At 38.1% G+C, this 18,385-nt stretch overlaps 1 protein-coding gene across 4 annotated transcripts in view; it reads right to left on the bottom strand.

The window, feature by feature from the left end:
- The window catches only part of Fbxw11 (F-box and WD repeat domain containing 11), a 111,701-nt gene that overhangs the window by 78,037 nt on the left and 15,279 nt on the right, over nt 1-18,385 (bottom strand). Inside the window, exon 1 of one of the 4 annotated variants that reach the window (XM_048815503.1) lies at nt 2,091-2,192. The exons of 2 other annotated variants lie outside the window; for them this stretch is intronic. In XM_048815503.1, the coding sequence (XP_048671460.1) occupies nt 2,091-2,141 (51 nt within the window). In that variant the 5' untranslated portion in view covers nt 2,142-2,192. Of the gene's footprint in view, nt 1-2,090; nt 2,193-18,385 lie in introns of those variants that run through there. One more of the 4 variants, XM_048815520.1, reaches the window with a different exon arrangement.

The following is an 18,385-nucleotide window of genomic DNA, read 5'->3' as shown; positions in this document are numbered from 1 at the left end:
CAACAAAAATACTAAATTAAATGTAAAAGAAAAACATACAAATTAAAAACCATACACAAGTTTTTATTTAAAGTAGTAATAATACACAAAACAAATAAGTGGAGAGGAAGGAAATCTTCCGGGTTCATTAATAACCTGGTCACTTTCCACAGACATGTGGAACAAGACAGAATAGTGACTTGCTAATTTTAGTCAGCTAAGTGCTTAATTTATTTTATTGTGCTGCATACCCTCAATTACATACTAATGAAAATTAAAATGTAAGTAAATAAAATTACCTACATACTTCTAATTAGCTCCATTCACTAAAATTTGGTTCAATGAAGGCAATGTTTCAATTTTTTTCTCTTAAATGGCTTTTACTGTGAGAGATGAGTCAAAGAACTTTTGAAGCATTTTCCCACACATTCATCAAGGTAGGAACCCACACTTCCTCCCACTCCACCTCTGGAGAATTCACAAGACTCTTACTAAAATATATTAAACAGTGCTTTCCATTGGTCAATTACTTTTAACTGCAATAGATAGAACCTGCGCTTCAAGACAGTGAACAATTCTTCCCCTGCTTGAATTTCCAACTCCAGAGAAAACTGGGTCAGCCCATTAGAAAGCAAATGTAACATTCAAATAATCATTTTCAGAAAAGCACACTATTATTACAACGCAAATCCCCATTACACAGAACCAAGGAGAGCAGATGCAATACCGTCTGCCAATGCAACAACATTTTTTTTCAATTACATTACATGCAAGGAAGATGCTTTTCCAAATATAAACATACATTATACTGTAGCCTCAATGAACACTCAATTCCTGTCTCCTGGAATTTACCACCTGGAAACCTACCTTCTTACATTAAATCTAAAGACAACCAAGCCTTATACTGAATTTACTCCCCAGCTAATTGTGTTAGTGAGATTCCAGCATGGCTTTCTAAAGAAAGCACTCTGAAGCAATAACCATGCTAATGCTACAGAGAACATTTGCCAACAGGTAAATAAAATGCCCAACCTAATGCCAAGGACATATTCCTCCTTCCTAGGCCCCCAGTTCCATTTAAAGACTGTGAACGTGACTAGAAAGATAACCTTGAAAACACTGAAGTCACCCATGCCATCAATAATATCCATCTAACAAATTTACTAATTTTACAGTTTCCTAAAACAGATCAGTCTCATCCAGATGCCAGGAATTTAATATTGCTTTTTTTAAAGAAAAATATATCAGTGTTTAGAATATGCAATGAAAAAAACTAAATATTACCACCAATACCAATTTAATTAAAAACATGCTTTCTCTAAACAGAGCTTCACAAAGCCACAATTCGGTTTGGCCTTGGCTCTCTTAGAAGTCACCTGAAAAATGTCACCAGCTACACTTCCACTAGCACAGTTTTATCCGGAGTAACCCCATGCCACCCACCCCACCCGCAAAAAAGTATTTACTTTAATCTGTGGAATTCTCTGCCGGCCCCGGCCTGGAAAACTGGGTGGACCCTGAGGACAGGTATCAGGTCTGGCCTTTGGGAGGTGGCCCAAACTAACAGTTATTTGCAGCATAGCATAAAGCTGTGATCTTTGTAAACTTTGATTTGAAGCTTTATAACATCAGGGATTCCCTCCCTCCCCCACTGCTTTTTTGAATGGGGGAGAGAAAGCAAACCAAAAGGATGAGTTTCAAAATAGAAAAATCACTACTTTAATTATAAAACCCTCCCAACCAATGAAGAACTGTTAAAGATAGCCAAATGGAAAATATGTCAGGATTTTTTTCTTTTGTTTTAGTTTGTTTGTTTTGGGCACATGCACAACTATTAAACATGAGAATAACAACTTCAAGGTGAGGGGGAAAGAGTAAAAAGCAGGAGCAGAAAAGGAGGAGCAGGACAGGGCTCAGCCAAAGACCCGTTCGCTCAGAAGGGCCCCTCTAGTACTAACTCCTCCATGTGGGGCACCCAGGCTGGAGGAAAGCAGAGGGTTACACAGAACATTTAGCAGACTTAACATTGGATTAAACACACTACTGCAAGTTTCAACAAATGTTCATGGCATACGTAAAAACACATTTACAACAAGAAAGAAGAGAGGCACCTGGAGACATCTGACACTGGGCATGCTCTGCAGGCAACTCAGTGCGCACATGCTCTCTACCAGGTTGGCGCAGCCTAGCCACAAAGACCTTGGCACAGAACACTGCAGGATGACAAAAAGGAAGGAAGAGAAGAAGCAGTTAGAGGCCGCAACAAATCACTCCTTCACACAGGCAACTTGAATGTTAGTTGGGGCAGGGGTGCACCCGAGCGGTTTGGAAGTCAGTAATGGCCCTCGGCAGCTCACTGAACCCTTGGGAGAGGGCCCACATTCTGTCCCAGGGACAGGTTTCCATTGCCAACCACTGATTTCTCAGGATACAGTAAACAGAATCAAGAGGGAGAGAGAATGTTTAAATGAAAACCCACTAAAGGGAACTATGAGTTTGAGTATAAAACAAGATTAGTGGTGAGATTGTGACTATTATTTCATAAAAGCAACAGTTTCTGCCTAAATCATATAATCATAATTGCCATCATTGTCTAAGAACCTACTACATGCCAGGCACCTTAGACATGCACCCTAATCCTCACACCATGGTGCCAGGAAACGAGGCTCAGAGGGTGGTTAGCACAAGGACACACAGGAATGGAGGGGACAGCCAGGATTCCAAACTTTAGTTTGTCTGCTCCCAAATCCCACATTCTCCCCACAAGACCAGGATGCCTCTAGGAAGGCATCTGTAATCACCCCAACTCTCACCACGTGTGTGTGGCCTGCACTTCCCTAAAGTAAGATCAGAGCAGACCTGGAGAGAAAAGCAAAAGGAACAAGAAAGAGGAGGGACAACAAAAAGGGCTGCTCAACACATCCGGTTTTCGGTGTCCTCCACATCTCTGCATTGTCAAAGGAAAAAACGCTAAGAACCATGAGGATGCCCATGTGGACTTCTTGCACAAGTCCACTTGACAGTCTTATGAATTTAAATCTTAACTGATTTATCCTTTCAAAACCCTTTTAAGAAGCCTGCTGGTTTTAAAGGAATTGTGGGGAAAAGTATATTAAATATGAGCATAAGGCTGGTATTTAATAACCATTAGACTAGGGTATTCAATAAATATGTCTCAGATCTAAGAGCAATTAATTTACTATGGCAAAAATCAATAACCATGCCAAAAAAAAAAAAAAAAGAAGGCGGGTGCTTAGGTTAATCAAAATAGTGCAGAAATGTTAGACTCACACTCATAAATTTGCTCATTCTGGCTATAAATAGGATAGCCAAATATCCTCATTTGCTTGTGACATTCCTGGTTTACACTAATTGTCCAAGCATAATTTTCACTCTCAAAGAGTTCTGGTGTGGGGGATAAATTCTATGCTCACTTCATTTACAATATAAGCAAAGATGGCTTTGCGTGAGATCAGACCTGGGGTTCTATCCAACATCTGTCACTTACTAGTTAGTTCACCCTTAATGTAAACAATATTGAGATTGTTTTAAAAAGGCACTTAAGAATTCAAAATCAGAAGAATCAAATGGAATAAAAAATTGAGCAGCTCTCTGGTAACAAAGAAAACACCATACATTTCCAATGTGAGCACTAATTCCAGAGCTTATAACAGCCACAGCTTGTCACAGTGATGACACAGTAGCAGTGCATCACTGACACTCCAGGCACACATACTTTGTTGTCCCAACAGTTACTTATCATAGAATGCCAACCACAGAAAAGATGCTGAATACATTTTTGTACAATATGATGAAAGTAGCTGTCATTAATTAAGCTCCTGTTATTTATTAGACAGCTGACATAGTAAACGCTCAAAATAACCCCTGAAAGATAGATATTAACTTTACAGATGAAGAAACCAAGAACCAGGAGAGGAAAGTTTGATTTGTTAAAACAACAACCTGTCCAAGGTGCAAGGAAACAGAGCTAAATGAGAGCAGAGTTAGAAAGAGAAATTAATCCTGTCTCTGATTCCACTAAGACAAATTCTCTACCCAGTGGTATTCTAGCACATTCTTATTAAAAGAATTTTTATACCAGAATGCACTAACATGTTTACACTTTTTTTTCTGTTTTTTATTTTTATTTATTTATTTATTTGTACCAGGGATTGAACCGGGACGCTTAACACTGACATTCCCAGCCCTTTTTGTGTTTTATTTAGAGACAGGATCTTGCTAAGTTGCTTAGGGTCTCACTAAATTGCTGAGGTTGGCTTTGAACCCTCAATCCTCATCTCAGCCTCCTGAGCCACTGGGATTATAGGTATGTGCCACAACACCCGGCTACACATTTATATGGCTTATTTCATTTAAATAAATTCCCAATATCTTGTAGTTAAATTTAGGTTTCCTTTTTAGAAACTTTGTAGTTATCTGATCCACACAGATCTCAGGACACAGTTTAAGGTTTACACCTGCACTCAGATAATAATATCAAATTAACACTTAAACTCACTTGCAAATTGATTTTCATTTATTCAGTAAGAAGAGTCAAGATCTCTCTGCAAGTTAACATGATTGTTCTGCTGATAACTTGGGATCTAGAACTTTTTTAAGGCAATGTTTCACATTCATTTAAAAAAAAAATCACAGAGTATGAGAACTGGAAGTAACTCTTAAAGACCTCGAACCCCTGATTTCAGATTAACAATCAAAAAACTATCTTCCCATAGTTTTCTAACTTCTAATGATCTATTCAATACTTAAAATTACCATAAAGCAAACTTTCTGTTAACTTATTTCAAAATATTAAGGATTCATTACAAATTTGGTGTTAAAGCTTTTTTAAAGCTTGATAGAGAGTTTTAAAGGACCCTCTAAGGTTCTTATTTCCAAGAATTTACCTTTATAACAGTCACAGTAGATACTATGTGGTATAAAGAACTATGTCAGTGTTTACTAAGGGTCTACTAGGTGTCATCACCATGCTAGATCCCACAGTAGAAAGATACAAAAGCTATCTCATCTCATTTGCACAATAATCTCACATAATAGGCATTACTTTCCCCAACACTGAGAAGAGAAAATATAGGCTCAAGAGAGTAAGTAATGTTCAGTGGGAGCTGGGATTGATTTCACCCCAGACCTGGGGTCAGGGTCCCTTTCGCTCTGTTCTACAGCTTATACTATTTGCTTCAGAACAGAATATACCAAGACAGTCTGACCCTAGGCATCACTCAATCTGGTATTGTGATGCAACTGCCAAAAACCTATCCAACAGGTCTCCACTCTCAGATCAGAACTAGGATCTTCCAAATTCAAGATCAGTGTTATTATCCATTTGGTAAAGTAAAGATGGTGGTAGTTAAAACATATTAGAACTGCCCTACAAGCAACTGCCTTAGAGCTAAGTGATCAATTACACTGCTGGGGGGAAAAAAATAGTCACTACTCAATGGAAAATGCCATTCTAGGAAACACCTATCTTTTAATAAAAGAACCCATACTTGGTGCTCAGAAAAGGTTCCTTTTGCCTAATGGACCAGGAAGACATTGATCCAATTTGAAAATAATGGATAAAAATAAAAGTACCACATTCATCAATTTAAAGAGCATTAAGATGCATCTAGGACCATAACATTAATTGATTTTTGAAGTTTCTATTTTTAAATTTAGGAACTTGGTAAGGAACCTATGTTGATCATTCTAGAATAAACTATTATCCATCATTCTTTACCTAAATAATGAAAAACATGTTTTCAACTCAGCTATAATCACAATGCAGACTATTATCTTTTTCTTTGCCTTTTTACAACTTACAGTGGTCTATTATTAAACCTCTGGATTACTGTACTATTGTTAAAATACATCTCAGGAACGTGACTCTGATACTGTGGATACTTAACCAATTTTAACAAATATTTATTGATCTACTTATTAAGCCAACATCAAAATAAACTAAGCCTCTTTCCTTCAAAGACTTTACCCTCAAATTCAAGAGAAACCCAGGAGGAATGTTGAGGGATATAGAAAAACTCGAAAATGTTTGTTATAATTTCATATTTAGTTGCTTGTAATGACCAGTATTCTTAATTCAGGATTGTTCATAGAAAACAGGAAATGATTCATTCTGGGTTCTGGTATAAACAGCAAATAGCCAATTAGATTGAATTTGCAGGTTCTAGAGGAAATAACATTAGCCAAAGAAGCTGATATGTATTTATTAATTTTGCCATATCCAGTATACAATCAAAAATACCAGGGCCACTCTGCAGAAACAACACTTTAAGTCAGTAAAGACAAGAACAGTAGCTTTTTGCATTTTTCAGAAGCTAAAAGTTCATTAAGAGAGGTAGGAGAGAAATGTCCTAAGCTCTCTTTCTATTACCATAGGAACCACAAATCAAAAGGAAAAAGTGGTTTCAGGCACCTTGTCTTCTGATTGGCTGGCATGAAGAAATGTTCACAAAAGCTTAACTCTAGTCTGTTTCTAGATGGGATTGTTTTGAACCTCCTGCCCTGATTACTTCTCAAAGAGGCAATTCTTTTAAAAGCTACCTACAGATGTATTTTATGTTAATCATCTCTCTAATGTTACTCTGATTTAGAAATCTGCTTCATTGCAGGTTTTCTACACCCGCTCCCAAATCTTTTTTGATAAACCACTTCCCACAGAATCATTATCAGTTTCTTCTAACTTCTATCATCATGCCTGAAATAACCAAGTTGAGTGTCTTAAATGCACTGTTTTATTCAACAAAAAACTTATCTGAACTTATATCTATGTGCACACAAAAAAGCAATTAATGTATTCTTTCCTTCCTCAGGTAGTTCACAGGAGAAAATCTCAAAGAGTGTTTAGTGTAAACACACACACACACACACACACACACACACACACACCACAAATAGACAACCTCCCAAGGAAATAGGATGCCTGAACTAAGCCACAAAGGATAAGTAGGTGGCAGTCAGGGGAAAAGAGAAAGAAATTTATTCTAGAATAAATAACACAAGCAAAGCCAAAGAACTAAAAGATGACACATCCTGTGCAAGAATCCGCAGCCAATTCAACATTGAAATATCGAAGTATGACATGAGGAAAGGGCCCAACCACAGAATCCTCTTCTATACTATCTAGCAAAAATGGGATTTCAACCTGTAAGATGACATCTCTTAAACTACACATGACAGATAATAATAAATTGCCAATCCTTCCAAGCATGTGGTCCCATTTTATATCCATGTATACAGAGTTTTTTTTTCCCAATGCAGCATACATACTGTTCAACAATATTTGTCAGAAAAAAACAGAAGTGGGTCATGTAACACGTAAGGAATGGGTGAGTGACAGAAAGGTTCTTTGACCAGGAGTAAGAGAAAAAGAATAATATAAAGCCAAAGCCAGCAACTCAAACCAGCATTAAATAAAAAGCCCACGTTTTCTAGAATATGTAGGGAACAAACAAGCAAAAAGAAACCTGACAACAGTAACCCAATGATAAAGTGTAGAAGTAAACAAGATCAAATCCAAGGATGTTTTTATAGATAGAGTCAATTTTTTAAAGACTAATAAATTTTAATAGTGTTTGAATCTTGTAATTCCTTCAAGTGAGACATCAAAATTTTTATTACTCAAATCACTGCCAGATGCAATGATGAGACAGCTATTAAATCATTTTAAGCAGAGGAATGGGCTATGACAGCTACAGCAAAGCATGACTTGAAGAAAAGTGAATCAGGAAAGTTTATTCTTAGAGAACCTAGAATACAGTATTTTTGGTTTACAACCAATATCTTTCAACTAAGCTACAAAGAATGGAAATAAGGGCCAATACTTACAACTTTCATACTCAAAGTCCTTTTTTCACATAAAATTTCCCATGTCCTCCTTGTAAGATATAAAACTAAGAGTGTCAGGATAATGACACAGGGCTACCAGACACATAGGAGTAAAATGAATGACTGCGTGGTAGTCACCTGGCAGGAACACATTCTCCATTGAGAACCTCTAGCCAGGAGTGGGGAATGATCCTGAGGAATTATACAGCAAGAAAATGGGTTCCAGGGGCATGAACCACTTAGGCTTGAGGGCTGGAGCTCTGTGCAGCTTCTCTTCAAGACTGTCCTCACCTCAAGGCAAAACAGAGAGAGCATTAAAGTTAATCCAAATTAGAAACTATTATGTTTTATTTCTGAAACTGTTGCTTTTCAAGGAGAAACAGTATCTATAATGAAAACAAGGCTACAAAGTTTTTAGAAGAGCCTCCTAAAATTCAGAACCTAGGCTTCTACAAGTTAACTTTTAATGGTAACCTATAAGAATTAGCCAACTCTCAACAAAATAACTAATGCTTTTGCTTTTTGGGGTGGGGTGGGGAAGGGATTGAACTCAGCGGCACTTGACCACTGAGCCACATCTCCACATCAGTACTTTATTTAGAGACAGGGTCTCACTGAGTTACTTAGCACCTTGCTTTTGCTAAGGCTGGCTTTGAACTTGTGATCCCTCCTGTCTCAGTCTCCAGAGCCACTGGGATTATAGGTGTGCGCCACTACACCCAGCCTTTTTTTGCTTTTAAAATAAAGAATCATAATACAGTACTCAGGTGGTAGGGTAAAAGTTATTTCATGATTTAAAGGTATTTTCTATAGCCTTTAAAAAAATAATAATAATACTGGCCCACAGTCAATATGTGTAACATTTTCTTTTGCATATAATGCAATTTTTTTATAACAAAATTTGACAGTAAACATGACACACAACCAAGAGTTAACATTTTAATACTCAGCAACTATATTTTAGAATTACATACTTTCTTGTCATAGATACTATATCACAGGATATTTGGGGGCTAATATATACAGTAAGGAAAGAAACGGAATGGGGCCAGATGGTGGTGCCAGTTCATGACTCCAAAAGCCAAAAGAGGAGGAGCCCAAGTTCAAAGCCAGCCTGGGCAATGCAAGACCCTGCCTCAAAATAGCATTTGCTTACCACAAGGGAGACTTTGGGTTCAATTTCCAGTACTAAAAAAATGGGGGAGTAGGGGAAACAGCATGGGAAGAAAGAAGGAAGAGCCGAATGGGGAAAACTAAACTTATATCTGGTCAAGTTTTAGTGATTCAAATACTTTACATCTATGAGTTTGATGTTTATAGGTGATCCCTATAAACAGTAGCGGAACAGAACTCAAAGCCAAAGCCCAATCTGTAAATATTACATTTTTAAAAATCACCTTAATGTTCAATTACCTCATCTTGAGTGATTATGTAAGGTGAGACACCAAAACCTAAACACTAACAAAACTACAATGGATCTTCATGGTCATCTTTTAAAAAGAGACAAAGAATCATTTTCTTTTATTTATTTTTCACTGTGATGCTGGGGATTGAACCCAGGGCTTCTCACACACACCAAGCAAGAATTCTACCCTACGTTATATCCCCAGCCCATCTTTTAAAAGTTTTATTCACCCATATTTTCTGATTTGTCTAATGACCACCTAGTACTTACGTACTACTTTAATACTACCTTTTGTTGTTGTTTGTTTATTTGCAGTGCTGGGAATCAAACCCAGGGCCTGATACTTGGCACACCGGGCGGATTCCCTATCAAAAGGCTGCAACCCCAGCCTCCCTTGTATAATTTTAAGTGATGCTTTACTTTAAACTAACAGTAACTTGACAGTTTAAATAAACAAATTCTTTTCCAATGAATGTTGAGTCCATGTTAAACATCTGTCATTTAAAATGTATAAAAATGCTAGACGCTATAAAAATATTTTACCTAGTGATCCCTACAACAGTAGTAAACATCAAAATCATAATGGCTTATTCTGAGGGAATCCACAGGGGGAAAAAATCTTTCTTATCTGCTTCACAACTAACACCTACAACTAAAAACTGTCACCAAGTTTTTCAGAACTGGAGAGAGAAGAATGAGCTCTACAAAGGGGGAAGCGGAAACTCTATTCCAAGCAGCATTCCAGAACAAGATGTAACAAAATAATCTATTTCCGGCATAGCCACGCAGGTCCTCTGTCGCCCAGGACCACACTGGGGATCAGCTGCAAAGGAGGAATAGATTTCCACAGCAACTGCCAGGTCAGATTGGGCTTCTCCAATCCCAGTGGGTTTATCCAAGACCTCAACCCTGACACTGGAGAGAATTTAAGAATAGTTAAATTCAGTTTGTTAAATTGAATACTGTTCAGTACATCTGGGCTTTCGCCACTTTGCATCTGTGGTCCAACTGGGAAAGCTGTTCAGACAGCACTCCCCTGTGAATGCATGCTCATTTCCAAAGAAAATGCTAAATAATTTTACAGAGAAGAAACAAACTGGGATGGGATACAAACTTTGTACTGCACAACTATACTGTGGTCAATTCTCGCCACCTTTGGCCAGATGGGTACCTGAGTTTAACAGAGGAAAAGCTGAGGACCAGGAATATCAAATAACTTGTCAGACATCAAAAGGGGCAGAATTGCAATTCTGAGTCCAAAATTCCTTGCTTTTTTACCTAATCTATACCTAACCTAAGTGACACTGCCTGTCACATCCTTTGCCTGACATTAAACTCCCTAAAGCGGCAAGTTCCCCTGGCTTATTTTTAAATTTTATCTGCTTGTCACTCATCTCTACTGCTGATGGGAGTGTAAGAGGCACAATTTCTGGTGAGCGCCTCTGCAATACACATTCAAGACTGGGAAAACATGCTTATCATTTGATTCAGCAATTTCACAGGGGAAAAAAATATATATAGCTAAAAAGAAGATATTCATCACAGCACTGCTCACAACAGCAAAGGAAAGATGTCAACAGTAGGAACTGTTTCCATAAATTACGGACTGCCCATAAGACAGAATATTACATCTCCCCAACAGAAATCATGTTGTAGGAGCAGTGGGAAGTGTACAGCATGTAGGAAGGAAGCCCCGATACGCTGAAGGGTTCAAGAAATAGTAAATGAAGAAAGGCAACAAGTCAGGACTCAGGGTCTTATTTTATTTAGTAAATATGAATTAAACACAGGGGATTTTTATTTATTCTTTTTGCCTGTCATACTTTTTCAGATACTGTATCTGAAAAAGTATGACATACTTAACATACATTGGCAATACAGTGTTCAGGCTTCTCGATCCTGTCTTCTCCAGGATTAAAGAGAATATGGCATTTTCACCATTCTTTGGGGATCTGATGACAGCACTTGCCCCTTAGTTCCAGGTCATTCTTCTTCAATGTGGGTAGAGGGCAGGTGGGGAATTAGAGCTATCAGGGTTTGGATGCACTGAGTGATAAAGACACGGCTCTAATTCATTTCGCTGCCTGTGACTTCTGGATACCTCGGGTCTCCAGTCAGATACTCCTAAGTAACAGTGTTCCCACTTATGAGGCCACCACTTCTAAAACTGTGATCATCCATGCTCCATACTGTGTGACACCTGAGAGGACTTCCAAGTCAGAGGACCTAAAAAGCTGTCTTGTTCTTTAGACATTATCCAGAACTGAGAAACATCTGATCTCCTTGTCTATACCAGGGTTCCTATCCTTTCCCTAAGGTCTGGATGTGGTTTGTCCCCTAAGGGTTCATGTGCTGAAGCTCTAGTCCCTAATTGACAGTATTAAGAGGTGAAGGGCAGGTGAAAGTGGTTAGTTAGGTCACTGCCACATTGGGAATAACACAGTTCTCACAGAAACCCAGTTGGTTCCTGGGAGTGCACTGTTACACAACAAGAAGTCCCTGGCTCCCTGGCTCACCATGTGATCTCTTCCACACAAGCTCCTGCCATTGTAATGCCATCCACCATGTGGACCTCATCAGAGTCCAAACAAAGGGGTTTGGTCACCTGATCTCATCAGACTTCCTGCCTCTAAAACTGATCTCCATAAACCTCTTTTCTTAATAAGTTCCCAGCTTTGGTACTTTGTCACAGCAACAGAAAATGGACCAAGACAGCATACCAAATACAGTGCTGGTTACATCCCTACAGGATCCTCCACCTACTTCACCAAAATGAATGCATAACGCAAGTCTAATTGTCTTCCAGCATACCAACCTAAAATCCTTACTCTACTGTCATAAGAGAGGACAAAGTTGGCCTTTTTTAAAAAAAGAACGTTAGAACACATGGGAACTCAAACTTTTTTCTCCCAATATAATAAATAAACATTCTCATTTGTTCCAGGAAGAGATACCACTTTCAAGAAGATGACTTGAGGACTATTATTACATCTACTCTCAAAGTCTGACTCAATTTTATAGTCAGACCATAATATAACTTCTATTTTAGTTTTTTCATTCTAAACTGCTTATTTATTCAAAAAAAAGTTGGGCTGGGGGTGTGGCTCAAGCAGTAGCATGCTGGCCTGGCATGCGTGCGGCCCAGGTTTGATCCTCAGCACCACATACAAATAAAGATGTTGTGTCCGCCGAGAACTGAAAAATAAATATTAAAAAAAAATTCTCTCTCTTAAAAAGAAAAAAGTATATAGGCTAGCAAACGAAATGCTTCAACAGATGACAAAGAAATTCTTTTTATTTATTTTGGGGGTGAGGGAGTGCAGGGGATTGAACTCAGGGTCATTTGACCACTGAGCTACATCCCCAGCCGTTTTTTATATTTTATTTAGAGACAGGGTCTCTCTGAATTGCTTAGCACCTAGCTTTTGCTGAGGCTGGCTTTAAACTCATGATCCTCCTGCCTCAGCTTCTCAAGCTGCTGGGATTACAGATGTGCATCACTGTGCCTGGCTAACAAAGAAATTCTCAAACCAAATATTCTGGTTTCAAAAATTTTTTTCTGCACATATTATTTATTATTTTATTTCCCAGTTCGCTAAAGAGAGGAACATAGTTACATTTCAATGCTACAAAATATTTTAAAGATAAGCAGTTGGGAATGGTGGTGCACACCTATAACCCCCAGCAACTTGGGAGGCTGAAGCAGGAGGATTGCAAGTTAACCAGCCAGCCTTCAGCAACTTAACAAGACCCTGTCTCCACATAAAAAATAAAAAGGGCTGGGGATGTTGTTCAACAGAAGAATGCCCTTGGGTTCAATCCCAACTACCACAAAAAGTAAATTAAATTCATCTTTTGTAGATTTATTCCCTCCAACGACTCTCCAACGATTCTACAATCTAACATAATCCTTGTCTCACTGTGAGTTCTAAATAAGCACCTACAAAAGGAAAGTTGGCCCTTCTAAAAAACTGTGTGAACTCAAACCTTATACCACTTAAACAAGCCTTCCACTATTTTCTAAATACTGCTCATTTCGAAAATACATGGTTATTTCCGGAGACTTAACCAGTCCCTAATCCAAATAAACACATATTCCAAGTTAATAGAGTCTATGTTTAATTTTATACACACACACACACACACACACACACATTTAGAAAACAGTGGTGATCTAAATTTTGCTCCTTTAGCTAGGAATAGCAAGAAAAGTGAGTTGTCCAAAAGAAAAAAAGTGAGTAGTCAAACTAATAAAAAGGGGCATATTTAGAGCTCAGTGGTAGAGCACTCGCCTAGCACATTCGAGACCCTGGGCTGGATCCTCAGCACCACATAAAAGTAAATAAACAAAATGAAAGATATTGCATCATTCTGCAACTAAAAAAAATTTTTTTAAAGGGGGTGGAGACATTTTATCAACACTTAGTTTATTTTACAGTAAACTTTACACTTGCGATTTTTTCTTATACAACATATTGTTCTTATATTCTAAACTGACTTTGGTTTCACCTAAGAATAAAGCTGTGTGCCTTACAGACCACCGGGTTCTCAGAACAAATGAACCTGCTTTGAGCCTCCCAGCACAGCCAGGCAGTTTGATTCGTCCCCATCTCTCTGTCCTGCAGGCAAGGGGGAAGGGGCGTTCTCACTGCTTGAAGCCAGGGATTTCACTGAATTCTGGAGCTGAAAAAGACTTTATAACCATTCTGTTTCATGTTCTTAAAACAGTCCTTTAAATCTCTCCTCCTGTGCTGTTTGTATGCACCCCTTGAATGCACAAAGCCCTAACAGTAGATAATCACTGCTAAACAAATGTTATAAGAAAGTCAGCTGCAGATTACAGACTGTTTTGCATGTGTACATGTGAACATGGGGAAAACACAACAATGGAACTTCTTGCACAAAGGAACTGACAAAATCAGGATGGAAAACCCCACAGGAATTTCAGAGACACTGGAGTGCTTATTGACTTGCAAAAACCCTATTCAACTTGTTGTTTTAATAACTCTTTGAATGACTTGGCTATAAGCAACCAGTCATGATGTTCTGCAAAGCATCATAATAATTTTTTTTAGTAACTCTGAAAGAATACAGAATTAAGAGGAGCAGCAGACAAATCTTGTGGAGACATTTTCAGCTGCACTTATGGAAAAAATAATCTGTAATTCACCCATATTTTAACTGATGATATAAAAGTATACAGAAAAACAAGCCGAGCATGGTGGTTCACACCTGTAACCCCAGCAGCTCAGGAAGCTGAAGCAGGAGGATGGCAAGTTCAAAGCCAGCCTTAGCAACTTAGCAAGACTCCCCTCAAAATTAAAATAAAAAAAAAAGTGGGGGGCAGGGGATGTAGTTCAGTGGTTAAGTGGCCCTGGGTTCAATCGCCAGGAGCAAAAAAAAAAGGTCTACAGAGAAACAAATTTGGAGGTGAGACACTGAGAGAGTAGAATTACTTTGAAAAATACTCAAAATAGAAAGCCAAAAACTGATCTATAAACAGGAAAAAAGAGTAATAATTTTTCTTGTAAAAAAATGTACTCACTAGTCATAATTTGTGAAACCTGCACTTACATTATTATAACTTACAAAAAAAATAATATGAAATAAAACAATTTATAAGTAAGTGAGTAAGATGGTTTACCAATTTATAGGTTAATGTTTTCAGGTCCTTATAGGGTTTGTATACAAAAGCTTCATAAACACTGGTCATCAAATAATTAACATATAAAATCCAGAACAAACCTGACTAGGAGGCTGGAGAAGAACATGACGCTGAAAGCTTCTGGGGCGGAGGGCAGACACAGTAGCTTTCTGGCTAGTGATTGATGCAATGATAAACGCACACTGTCAACTCCCAGGACTTCCATGGGAGCCAGAGGAAAGGAAACTTCTTCCCACTGAGTTTGACAACAAAGATGAGGACTAGAACCACAGCCACTGATGCCATCAGGTTGCCCTCGCTAGGGAAAGCTGGCACTGCTATTAGGACGGCCCTGAGGAGTCCAAGAAGAACCTGGATCCACACCTACCCAGGGCCCTCTTTTGGCTTAGGCTGGTTTTGTATGAGTTGGGTTTTCTATGACTTTCAACTGGATAATAACAACAAATCTTAAATATTTAGTCCAAACAAAAAAGACAAAACCCAAAGAGGGGCTAGGATTATGGCTCAGCAGCAGAGAGCTCGCCTAGCATGTGCAAGGCCCTGGGTTTGATCCTCAACACTACATAAAAAATAAAACAAAATAAAATAAAGGTATTGTGTCCAACTACAACTAAAAATATTAAAAAACAAAAAACAAACAAACAAAAAACACCAAAGAGGTACCCCACATGGTCAAGGTAAGAAAGAGGCAGTTTTGTTCTGTTGAAACGTTCTTTTCTTTAACCTTTACATTCTTTTCTTTAACCTTTATTTTCATTTTTATACCTTTATTTTTATGTGGTGCTGATGGAACACAATGCCTTACACATGCTAGGCAAGCACTCTTCCACTGAGCTACAACTGCAGCCCCCACTGAAACATTCTTAAATTTATTTTTACTTTTCTATGATGTTGTTTTATTTTTCTGATAAGTGCTCAAAACTAAAGATACCACAAATATTCCACTCATGTTAGAACCACAGATCCTAGTGAAAGAAGAAAATAAACGAATCAAAATTCTAAGAAGACTGTAGAAAGAAAGCACAACAAGAAAAAATGAGCCTAGATTTTCCAAAGAGCTGTGAAACACAATACTGAAAAAGCTGACCTACATCTTTCTGGGCACTCTATTCCAACTAAGCACTGAGGTGACCAAATACAAACACCAGATAAGTAAATGACCTGAGAGAGAGAGAGAGTGCATTTATCATCTAAGATTGCAAAGCCCTACAAACCACTGCAGATACAAAGCGTGGCTATTAAAAGTGGAGCCTGCTTTGTGCCCCGCTGCTACCCACAGCCTTATTGTTGCACAGTGCCTAACTCAACCCCAGAAAATGCAGATGCACCAGAGGTCTGGTTTCACCAAGGATCACATACTTGGAAAGAACAGAGAACATCATAATTTGAAAAGCACAACAGCACAGTGGAAAGAACACAGGCTTTGCATTTTTCTGTTTTATGCAGAAAATGCATGTTTTATGCAGGTTTGGTGTTTTTTGTTTGTTTTTTCCTATTTTTTAATTGAGACAGAAATACACTGAATCCTAATCCCTAGTTCCTAGGTCTAGCAACTAATCTACAAGAAATATAAAAAGGAACAGACTCTGTAGGCCTAATAAGAACATAATCAGCAAATGCCCCAAATGTAAAAAGCTATACAAATAAATAACCAACCAGTTTCTTCAATAAATAAATGCCAAAAAAAAGATGGGAGAGGTAAATTTTACAGACTCAAAGAGATTTATTATATTAAATATATTAACTATATGCAATGTGTGAACTAAGTCTGGATTCTGAATTCAAAAAACAAACTATAAAAAAAGATTTTTGAGAAAAAGAGCAGACAAATTCCAATGGAAGGCATCCTAACTGTAGCTGACCGCTACTCCTGAAAACTGATGAGGTTATTGAAGATGAGCAAAGTTTAAGACACTGTCACAGCCAAGAAAATCTTAAAGATACACAACAACTAAGCCTAAGGACATTGGGAATCCTATAACAGAAAAAGAACATTAGGTAAAAACTAGGAAAATCTAAATAAACTTTAGATTTTAGTTAATAAAAATGCATCAATACTAGTTCATTAGTTCTAACAAATTAATGTATTATCATAAACACTAAAAATAAAGGAAACCGTGGGGGTGGGAAGGAAGCACATAAAAATTCTGTACTATCTAAAACGTTCCACAAAATTAAGCCTATTAATTTTAAAAAACTATGAGATAACAAATATTTGATATTTGATACTTTCAAGAAATTGTTCATTTTTTTAAGTGTGAATGGAATTGTGTGTGTTTAAGAGTCTTGTCTTTCAGTCTTATCTTTTACAGATACATACTGAATAATTCATGGATGAACGGATGGAGAGACAAATGAATGAATGTAAGCAATGTGTCCCAGGGTTTCGTTGGTATGTGAGGAGTTTTAGTGTTTAATAGCTATATGTTTAATTTAAACCTATATCAAAAGACATACATAACTAGCACAGCAAACCAATGATTTCATAGATTTTAATAGCTTAGGTCTAAGTTTCTCTTGTGAATACATTTATTGAAGTTTAAAAAGAACAGGCAGAGGTAGGTTAAGGTCCCAGGGCCCAATACTGTGACCTCAGGCAAATTACGGTACCTGAGTGCGCACACCAAAGCAGAAACTCAATCAGCACCAGTTGTGACACCAGGGAAAAGCAGCCTCGAATGCCAACAAAGCAGCGGCACACAAGAGCACCATAATGGGGAGAAAGGAGGAGGAAATAATTTAAGAGCTACATGGACAGTTTGGCCAGAGACAGTCAAGGCTGTCCCCTTTTCTTCCCAATGCCCCAACTGAGAACCTGCTGCTGCTATCTACCCACATCCTGGAAATTCTGCCTGCCCTGGGCCTCTGGCCCTCTTAAGATCCCCAAGCCAGCCCCAAGTCAGCCAGGCAGAAGGCTGAGGCAGGAGAATCACAAGTTCAAGGCCAGCCAGCCTGAGTGACTTAGGAAGAGCGTGTCTCAAAATAAAATTTAAAATGCTGGGGATGTAATTCAGTAGTAGAGCATCCCCAAGGTTAATCCCCAATACAAACCAAACAACAACAAAGAGCCCCAGCCTGCTCCCTAATGCTCCTCATACTAAGGTGCTGGCTAGAGCTGCGGTCTCTAAAATAATCCATAGTTTTTTCTTTTCATACCCTGGACTGGGGAGAATAAAAGCACAGGCTTTACAGTAAATAAATTAAGATAACATTAAAATTAATAAATAAAATCTATCTCTTGACTAGCTATGTGACCTCGAGCAAAAAGTAATTCCCTTCTTCGGTCCACATTTCTTCACATGATAAAATATGGAAAACATACCATAACAAGGTCATAGCACAGGATAAAAAGTAAAGTTGATATAAATCTGACAAACAGTAGGCATTAACAGTTCCTTCCCTCCTGAATTGGTAAGGTGACAGAAAGACTCTTGGCGAACAAAAAAAGAGTTCAGATAAAATACACAAATATCATGAAGCAGAGCACTTCC

This window comes from Marmota marmota, unplaced genomic scaffold (assembly GCF_001458135.2).
Source record: "Marmota marmota marmota unplaced genomic scaffold, marMar, whole genome shotgun sequence".
Lineage (NCBI taxonomy): Eukaryota > Metazoa > Chordata > Mammalia > Rodentia > Sciuridae > Marmota > Marmota marmota.
This window is presented reverse-complemented; position numbering and strand designations above follow the sequence as displayed.